Below are 10,267 nucleotides of genomic sequence, written 5' to 3'. Positions count from 1 at the left end.
TCTCTCTCCTGCCATCCATCTCCACCCTCTGACAAACAGAGGCTAGAGACACCATTCCTTACCCATCCTGGTTAATAGCCATTAATGGACTTAACCTCCATGAATTTATCCAGGTCTCTTTTAAACGCTGTTATAGTCCTAGCCTTCACAACCTCCTCAGGCAAGGAGTTCCACAGGTTGACTGTGCACTGTGTAAAGAAGAACTTCCTTTTATTTGTTTTAAACCTGCTGCCCATTAATTTCATTTGGTGGCCCCTAGTTCTTACATTGTGGGAACAAGTAAATAACTTTTCCTTATTCACTTTCTCCACACCACTCATGATTTTATATATCTCTATCATATCCCCCCTTAGTCTCCTCTTTTCCAAGCTGAAAAGTCCTAGCCTCTTGAATCTTTCCTCATATGGGACCCGTTCCAAACCCCTAATCATTTTAGTTGCCCTTTTCTGAACTTTTTCTAATGCCAATGTATCTTTTTTGAGATGAGGGGATCACATCTGTATGCAGTATTCAAGATGTGGGTGTACTATGGGTTTATATAAGGTCAATAAAATATTCTCTGTCTTATTCTCTATCCCTTTTTTAATTATTCCTAACATCCCGTTTGCTTTTTTGATTGCCGCTGCACACTGCGTGGACGTCTTCAGAGAACTAGCCACGATGACTCCAAGATCTTTTTCCTGATTAGTTGTGTCATTACCTTGACACATACATGAAAAATCCAGGAACCATAATTACCTGAAGTATTCAGGAACATAGTGAGAGGCCTCCTAATAGAAAGGTTGATATTGAGACCCTGTTTGTTTCAGCAGTAGGTCCAAGCAGATCTGTCATATCCAAGTATATGGAATTTTGCTTAAATGGAAAAGTAAGCTCACTTATTTCTATGAGGCAAGAATCATGTCTCTTGTATAGATATAAAACTCCATGCGTGTGTGTGATACTGCAGAAGTAATACTTAATAATTAAGTGTCTAATTACAGGGCCTGTTCATTTAGAGGAGCAGATGGACCTAAAGCATTCAGCAGGAGATGTGACATCTCTGCAATATCATCTCAAGCCTAGTGGTCTGTGGCAGTGTCTTTGTGAAAAGTGGTGGACAAGGACAACATGGCTGCTGTAAATCTCAGGCATTAGGAGTAACCTCCCAAACGTCAAAAATATAGCATTATTCCCTGATTTTAGAAGATTACATTTGATTTGAAGAACAGATAACTCTATCTGAGGGAAGTGATGACACTTTGTTTTCCCCAGTTTCTCAGATATTCACGGGGTAGATCTTTTTTCTTCCCCGCTCATATTTGTTTGTGTGCTTCTTATTTGATATTCTAGATTTTCTAGGCACACATTTTATCTCTTAGAAAAAAGTGAACATCCTTAGCAAGATCAGGTATCAGAAAGGCCCAAGGAAGATGGTGATCTCAGCTTTTTTCAGAAAATGCTGTAAGGTGCCCCTTTAATGTGGGGACTTGAATTTGAATAATTAAGATAAATTTTACTTTGCTTTCCCTAGTCTATGGGAATACTTTTATTGACTGTTCAAGGTAAGAAAGAAAAGTATTGTGACAACAGGTGCCAGTGTCATGCATGTTATGAGTCATTCATGTATAAGCACTCAGGATTCAACTCTCCATAGAAAGAATTAAAGGAACCCCATGCAGTAATCAAACCCAGATGGTCATGATAGGGATTGTGTGGGTTTAAAGCACTCTCAGGATGGACAAATAAATGTCTTCTCAGGTTCCCTTCTGTTTCAGCTCAGTGGTTTGAGCATTAGCCTGCTAAACCCAGGGTTGTGAGTTCAATCCTTGAGGGGGCCATTTAGGGATCTGGGGCAAAAATTGGGGATTGGTCCTGCTTTGAGCAGGGGGTTGGACTAGATGACCTCCTGAGGTCCCTTCCAACCCTGATATTCTATGATTCAGAGGCGCTGCACAAAAGGAGGTTTTGTAGCCATGTGACCCTAGGTCAGGAGCCTTGAATTAGGGGGTTTTCCCAGGTGTAAAACCAGCAGCTGAGGCAGGAAAGGGGAACAGTGTATTTAAGCAATCAGATTCCAGTAAAGTCCACAAGAGACAGAAACCCCAAGCAGCTGCTCCTTGGTGATTGGCAGTGGTGCCTGAGCTGAGATTTCTGCAAGAAGGCATTGCCTGTGTGTCCTTTGTGAACACCTCTGTTCCAGGAAAGAGGAGGTATGAACATTCTGCAAATGAACACACTACACTAAGAAAATACCCTCATACTCTGCCACTGATTTTTCCTCCAGTGGGAAACTGACAGACAAGGCCCCCCAAATCTGCTACCACTCAGCAAAGGTCAATAGTCTCTTCACATATTGCTTTCTCGGTAGTTACATTCGTATTTAAGCTGTTTTATATCATGTTATGGGAATTTTTTCCTCTTTTTTAGATGTTAAACCAGGGTTTTTACAGATGCTGTGGTGTGTATTTTGCATAGCACTAGTTGAAAATTTTCTGTCAAAACTGTTTTTCAATAGAATATTTGGTTTTTGTGAAGGGTCTGCTTTTGATGGAAAATATTGATGGGGGGAGCATCATCAAAACTCCCAAAACCTGAAATATTTTGATTTGGATATCCTCCTGCTGTGACTCATGGGAATTGTATTTTGGTTTCCTCATGTCCCCATGCTCCCATATGGGCCAGGTTCCCCAGCTGGACTATATCACCCAAGATGATGCATCCACATTACCCTGAGCCTGGGACTCTCATGATGCAAGCACCTCACTTCAGTAGGGGAGACTGTGGTACATCATAGCCGATTTATGAGAATAAAGTACTTCATGGGCTCCTATGCTTGGGGCCTAAGTAATAATCATGGAAAATTGTTCCTTTTTTCCCCCATGAAATATGACTTGGTATGTTACACTAAAAACATATTCATTGAACAGTGCAAACAACTCTCTTATTGCCTTATCTGATATTTAATAAGATATCATTTGTACATTTGTATGTATAGTTTTAAAACAGCCAAGCACTCCCTGTGGGTTTTTTCTGGGATTAAAAAAAATAGTGTCAGGCAAGAAGGTTAGGTTCTTCAAAGTTTTTAATCAATTCAAGCCAGCACAGATGAAAAATATTACAAAGTATTCAAATCCAGAAGCCCTAGACTACAAACTACTTAATACTAAAAATAATCAAAACATCAATTTACTCTACACTGGATTCCTAAAGTAGATGTGATCATATTGACATGTATTCAGTTAATAGTATAGTTTATATTTGCGACTATTACAGTGGGCAAACACAAACACTTTTTCCTGCTTTTATAGATTTTACGACTTTGAAAGAGATTCTCTCTACATAAAGGGCTTTATCATGCAAGGTGCTGAATGCTCTGACACCAATCTAGCAAAGCCTTTAGGCACATGGTTAACTTTAAGATGAAGAGAAGTCCAATGAGATTGCCTGAGATTATAATTTTTAATCCCCATGGGACTCTTCACCGTCTTCAATGTAAGTACATGATTTTTAAGGTAGTTAGGTGTTGCTGCACTCAACATTGCAAATTACGCCAACCTGATTTAGGAGTCTAAGGGCTCGACTAGACTGTGAGTTAACCCACAGTAGAGAGATGTAAATGCCATTTCTGCGGAGACTATGTTAACGAACACGAGGGAACTGTTAATGCTAGCAGGTCCACGCGGGCCAGTTAGTGCACAACACCCTAATGCTCACTAGGATTTACATCCTCTAGTGTGAACTAATGCACCATGTAGACGAACCCTAAAAAGTATTTTCAAAAGGGATTTAGGCACTTAGGAACCTAAATCTAATTGAGAGTCAGTCAGCATTGCCCAAATACCTTTAAAAATTGGGGCCTAAGTGTTTTCCTGAATCAGAGTCTTAAGCACATGCTTAACTCCATGACTGCAACCACTTGAGTTAAAAAAGAACTTCTATTGGCTGCTAGCAATATAGGGTTTAAACATTTGCTCTTACTCATATTTACCATCAGCAGATACATCAGCAGGAGAAACTTCCAACAGTAGCTGTAAGTAACAAGTAATTTTGTCAACAAAATTAAAATGTAATTTAAAATGTACAAAAGGCAGGTAAATCAGAAGTCCCCCCAACATAAAGAGAAGGGCATAGCTATACTGCACCTTGGGAGACCATATTATAGGAGCCAAAACTAAGAACAAAGAAACTGCCACCATTGCAAATGCAACTGGTAAAAACACCTGCAAAAGAAACAAATTGTTAGAGGAAGCAAAAATAGACATTTGTCATTTTATGCATTAAATGCAAGAGAACTAAGCAGCTTTGCCATATTGCAAGCACAAGTAATTGCCCCGCCACCCCTTTTGCCTGGGGTTATGTCAGCAAAAAGAGTAACTCAAAGCTTAATCTAAAAATGAATTGTGAACCATCCATTTACAATTGCTATTCACAAACTAGATGTTCAGGAATTTTTTCCCCAATGTTATCCCAAGATAAAATGTTACACCTTTTAACTCTTTTTTCCATTTACCTTGTATGGTCGCTGTAGATTAGGTTCCCGGTATCGTAGTATAATCAGGCTGGCACAAGTCAGTCCAATCATTAGCCATACAGAAAATCCAAAGTAATTTGTTAAAGTAATTAGATCAGCGGGGATAATAAAAATGGATGCAATGATGGTTGAAAAAATCATGGCCGGTGCCGGAGTCCAATAGTGGACATTAAGCATGGATATTAAAACAGGCAGGTGTCCCGACTGACTTCCAGCATAACTTAATCGTGCTAATGTAAACATGCTGCTGTTGAGGGCACCAAATATTGAGGCAGCAACAGAGAGAGGAATGACCCAAGCAACCGAGGGGATCACTCTGTCAGCCCAAGTGACTGCCACAGCAACTGCAAAGAAACAAAATGTCATTAAAACCGTGGGTGTGGTGTCCCAACAGTCTTCCTGAACTGATGACAACTCAGTGGAACTAGTTTGTGAGTAAGAACTAGGGGGTACAGAGGGTTCTGTGGCTGTGTATAGTGAAACCACACTATTTACAAGTAGGCAAAAGCAGAAGATGGGATCAGGGCATGGCGGGGAGAACAAATGTGTTAACCCCCTATGACATGGACTGCTACTGAATGGGAGTTTCCTGCGTGGCAGTATGCAGAGGGCAGGGACAGGTCAGATGATTCATCAGTGCACAGAATCTAATCCTTTATCCCTGCAGTTCTCAACCAGGGGCCTGGGGTGCCCCTTGGGGGCCGCGAGCAGGTTGCAGCGGGGTCTGCCTTGCAGGGCCAATGTTAGACTCGCTGGGGCCCAAGGCAGAAAGCTAAAGCCATGCTGAAGCCTGGGGCTCCAAGACCTGTCACCTAGGGCTGAAGCTGAAGCCTGAGCAACTTAGCTTCACAGGGCCCCCGATGGCATAGGACCCCAGGTAGTTGCCCTGCTTGTTACCTCCTAACACTGGCTTTTATATGCAGAAAAACAGTTGCGACAGCACAGGTGGGTTGTGGAATTTTTATAGCATGTTGGGGGGGCCTCAGTAAGAAAAGGGTTGAGAACCCCTGCTCTGTCCCATTGTGGGACTCCACAAAGAAATGTGAAGGGCTACTTCCCAGCACCTCTTGAAAATTCGCTAGTCAAGTGCCCATGCTAGTGCAAAGGGACTGGTATTTACTGGGCCAACAACCAAAGGGCATAAGGTACTCAGATACTACAGTGATGTGCACAGTATAAGAAGCTGATTAGAACAGAAAAAGGACAATCACAGAGAGGAATACAACTCTTCCCGGACTTTCTATAGCAGCTACAATCCAACGGAAGATGAGAGACTCTAAGTGCATGGCACTTTTAGTATAGAGCCACCTACAGAATGAGGACATTTGTTCTGAAAATTAACCCCTAAAAAAGGCCTGTAATAAGACCATTTTTGTTTTATTTATTTGTAGGCTTTTTCAATGGTGCTCATTGCTCAAACATTAATGAGTTTTTCCTTATAACACACCTGTGAAGTAGGGAGTATAGTCGTACTATTACAGGTAGCGAGCTAAAGCACAGAGAGACAAAGGCCTGGTCTTCTTACTGAAGACGAGCTCTGTGTAAGCACAGAAGCTTGTCTCTCTCACCAGCAGAAGTTGGTCCAGTAAGAGATATTACCTCACAAACCTTGACTCTCTAATATCCTAGGACTGACATAGCTACAACAACTCCAGTTTTACTAAACAGATTTAAACTAAACTGTGGCAACTTCTATGTACACACAAGCCCCCAAGGAGTTTCCTCAGAGCCCCACAGGAAGTCTCTGTTAAGGTATGTCTACATAATAGCTGGAAGCAAGAGTCCCAGCCCAGGCAGACATACTCACACTAGAGTGACTAGAGCTAGTGCACTAAAAATAGCAGAATGGACATTGCAGCTTAGGCTGGAGCTCAGGCTCTCAAGCCCACCCAAGACCCTAGGCTTGAGAGCCCAAGCCACAACATTTGTACTTCTATTTTTAGCATGCTAGCTTGAGCCCCACTAGCACAAGTCTGTCTGCCCAGGCTGAAGGCTCACATCAGCTGCAGTGTAGACATACCCTAAGGGCTCAGAACAGAAGCCAGATCTCCTGACTCAAAGTCCAGTGCCTTCCTATATGTAAACCCTGAATTCATCTGGATCTACGTGACCCCAACAGGGTGGACACTGATAAATAGTTGAAATGATTACCTCCCCTTTTGATTTATCAGCCTTATATCCTTACCTGAGGAGACAATTTCCTTAGGTGTCAGAACTGTCAGGTACGAGATGTTTACCAGTAAATAAAACAAAGTCACTGCAGGAATTGCAGTCATCACAGTCAAGGGGATATTTCTATTAGGATTTATCATCTCTTCTGAAAAAATATAATTTAGAAAATTATTTAATAAAATAAATATACTCACAATATTGCTTTCGAAAAAGTGCTTCCCTGACAAACTTGATAGGAGTAAGGAGTAAATTTGTGGCAATGTTTCATAAGGTAACAGAGGAGAGAGAAACATTGACTGTGAAACCATGAAAATTGGCGGAGGTACTTGGTGACACCTGTAACTACTTTTAAATAGAGCTAGTCAGAAATACAGTATATACAAAGTGCTGTCCAATGCACAAAGTAAACAAACTGAAAAGCCTTACCAAGCCCTAACCAAGTGTAAATCTGGGTTGCTGAGACAACCATTTATTTTATTAAATCTTGTTTTATTGAAAGACCTGCTCTCTGTGTGCAAATTTCACCCTGTCCCATCTCTGAACCAGGCATCCTTGTTGAGAGGGGCTTAAAGGGTAAAGACTTACTGAAACCTAGACAGCTCATTCTCATCTGTCAAAAGGGCATGGACAGAGGGGTCCACTCCCAATGAAGTGAGTTGCAAAAAAAAGCATATAAGCAGGCAACTCTAAAGGACCAAACAGGGTGAGAGAGGTGGAGGTGGCCTATTATTGACAGTGGCGGGAGAAGGGTAAGCTGTCTCTTATTTTCCTCAAATCTTCTCTGTTGTTTAAAATCTTCTAAAATGCAGTAAATTGTCTTTGGTATTTTAAACTGTTGAAGGGCAGGATGCCTAGAACCCCGACTTTTAATTTTTATCTCCCAACTTAGTTTCTCTAGTGACAGGCCTGGCATTCATCTTAGATTGAATTCATTGGCTCCCGGCAGATGGGGTAGAAATCTTTGTTAAAAAAGAAGAGAATTCGGTGTCAAAAAGTATTGAGATGTAGGTCCACCGCATTTGCAGCTTCTAACTGTTGGCTAATATGTTGTTTTGCCGTAGTAGTAATTGAATCCAGACAAATTAGTAGAGTATGAAAAAAATTGAATTTTATTGTGTTAAAAAGTATGATTTTATGTAATGCTAAAAAAAGTCCTAATGTGATTTAAAAATAAAAAATCTAACTTTTTTTTTTTTACCAAAAGGGGAGAAAAAAAGGCTTTTGCCTACAGCATATTCTCAAGCTAGAAATAAGTGTTTCTACGCTGTCATTTTTTAAAACATTAAATCATTTTTCATGTTCTTCTTCTTTCCAATAGCCTTTGTTATTTTTAGTTTGTTTAATGTTTGACATATAGGAAAGGATAAAACTGGAAGGGAATGTTAAAGACTAAAGGACAAAAACTGAAGTATACGGTGTGATTCTGCAAAACCCTTATTCATACGAGTAGTCCCAGTGATCGTCTACGTTATCATGAACATCTATCATGAAAGCTTGCAATAATTGTTCATATTATTAAATATCACATCCAAAGTGGAATAACCAAATGACTAACCAAAAACTAGGAGGGCTTTAATATTTAAAAATGAATATATTAAAAAGGGCACAGAAAAGATGTTTATAACATTTTCCTTACTCTTTTCCTTTACTCTTTTTCTTTATTCTCTACTAAGAATTATTTTCCCAGTGAAATGATTGACCTCTTATGAAAATCAAAACTGATATTGTTAAAAGTATTGTTTCTGAGTGCAATGCAAAATGAAATAGTTCATGTACTTGTCAAAATAAGCAATTCAATGGTGTGCATTAGTAAGCTTCTGGTATGTGCCCTGGGTGGCTGAAGGCACTCAGTCTTGATATCTGCACTCTGCTCTGCATACCCTTTTGCAAATAATTGCAATAGCATTGAGAGAGGGGAAAATCACTGTTTTATGTCCGCAAATTCTATTTGCATATGGATTTAAACTAAACCTTTTGTTTTCCACATTTGTTTTCCACATTTCTTCTTTAAATATGCCACTGGTTCTGGAGACAGTAAGTGCACATTATGCAAACAAGCTGCATAAAAGACGACAATGCACCTTTACAACACAACCAGACACAAAGCTTGAATATAACCAGTGTTTTAATATAAATGTCTTTACAGGCTAAATTGGTCTCACTGGGAGACAAGCTCTAATAACATTATCTGAAGAATGTAAGAATGTTGGCCACAACATTAAATGTAAAAAACGAGATATACCTGCCATGTAATTGAGGGACCACCAACCGCCATATGCATATAATCCCTGGAAAAAAGCTTCTGCAATCTGTGAGGCATCAGGAATCTCTGAGCTGAATGCATTCTCAAACCTTCCTAAATTCTCCTTTCTTCCTCTAACCAGCAGGACAATGCCTCCTATGCCAATTACAGATAGTGCCATCATCTTCAGTACTGTGAAAACAGTTTGAACCCAAGGAGCCATTTTGAGACTTCGGCCATTCAGAATCCCCAAAGACCAAAGAACTGTCAAAGCCAAGCATTTCTTTAGCAGCTCTGGTGCAGGGCATACACCATAGAAAGGTTGGGTAGCATATTCGGCAAACAACAAGGCTCGAGTAGCATTTGATGCTGGTTTGGTAAAGGTTGCCGTCCAGATAAAGATGAAAGCAGGTAGGGATCCAAGCGCTCTTTTTATGTGACTGTATTCTCCTCCAGATAATGGTAAGGCAGTCCCCAGCTCTGCATAACAGAGGGCTCCCATCAGTGATATTACTCCACAAGCAGTCCAGATGCTTAGGGCAACACCCACATTAAGTAAGGAGCATTTTAGCACTCCTGTGGGAGACACAAAGATCCCTGCACCTACTATGGTGCCTATAATAAAATTTACCCCATCAAAATACCCTATTGTTCTTTTGAGCTGCATCCTGTCATTTTCATTACTTCTCACTTCTTCTTTGAGATAGTCATGCTTCCTTTTCCCATTTTCTCTATCTGTTCTCAGCTAAGCTCAATGATTGTAGGGGCTTGAGAAGCCCCTTATTCCATTGCTGTGTTGTTATGAAGTTGACCTGACCTTACTCGCTAGTGAAACGCTTCAGGAATATTGGCTTAGTCATTCAGAAGACAAAGCCTTCTTTGGTTGTTTGATGTTTAATGTGTGAAGATGATTAACCAAGTATTGCAAGAACAACTCGTTATCAAATGTCAGTATAATCTGTACTTCACAGATTATTAGTTTTTTTTAAAGAAACGGTCATTATAATACATTAACAATAAATGCTTTCTAGTTCTATAGTGTCTTCCTTCAAAGGATCTCAAAACATTTAACAGTTATTAAAACTACCCTGTGTGGTTGGTAAATATCTGGTTTTTACAGATGGGAAAACTGAAACATAGCGGTGTTAAATAAATTACCCAATGTCAAATGTGAAAGTGTTTCTATGACAGAATATGAAAGTCTGTCCTTCATTTATAAAATCTATTACAGATCAACTACCTTTAAAAATCAGTATCACGGTTGCAAAGTCAAGCACTCAAAAGCTAGGAAGTTCCAGAATTAATGGTACCTGTGGAACCTTAATTCAGTCATCTTGTGC

The 10,267-nt window shown here is 40.0% G+C and overlaps 1 protein-coding gene across 1 annotated transcript; it reads right to left on the bottom strand.

The window, feature by feature from the left end:
• Nucleotides 1-2,860: 2,860 nt before the first annotated feature.
• SLC7A13 (solute carrier family 7 member 13) lies at nt 2,861-9,761 on the bottom strand. The gene is made up of 4 exons (XM_048841097.2): nt 8,928-9,761; nt 6,699-6,830; nt 4,493-4,857; nt 2,861-4,202 (listed from the first exon to the last, which is right to left on the bottom strand). The coding sequence occupies exons 1-4, from the start codon at nt 9,592-9,594 to the stop codon at nt 3,957-3,959; spliced, it is 1,410 nt and encodes a 469-aa protein (XP_048697054.1). The 5' UTR covers nt 9,595-9,761; the 3' UTR covers nt 2,861-3,956.
• Nucleotides 9,762-10,267: the final 506 nt, after the last annotated feature.

This window comes from Caretta caretta, chromosome 2, assembly GCF_965140235.1.
Source record: "Caretta caretta isolate rCarCar2 chromosome 2, rCarCar1.hap1, whole genome shotgun sequence".
NCBI lineage: Eukaryota > Metazoa > Chordata > Testudines > Cheloniidae > Caretta > Caretta caretta.
This window is presented reverse-complemented; position numbering and strand designations above follow the sequence as displayed.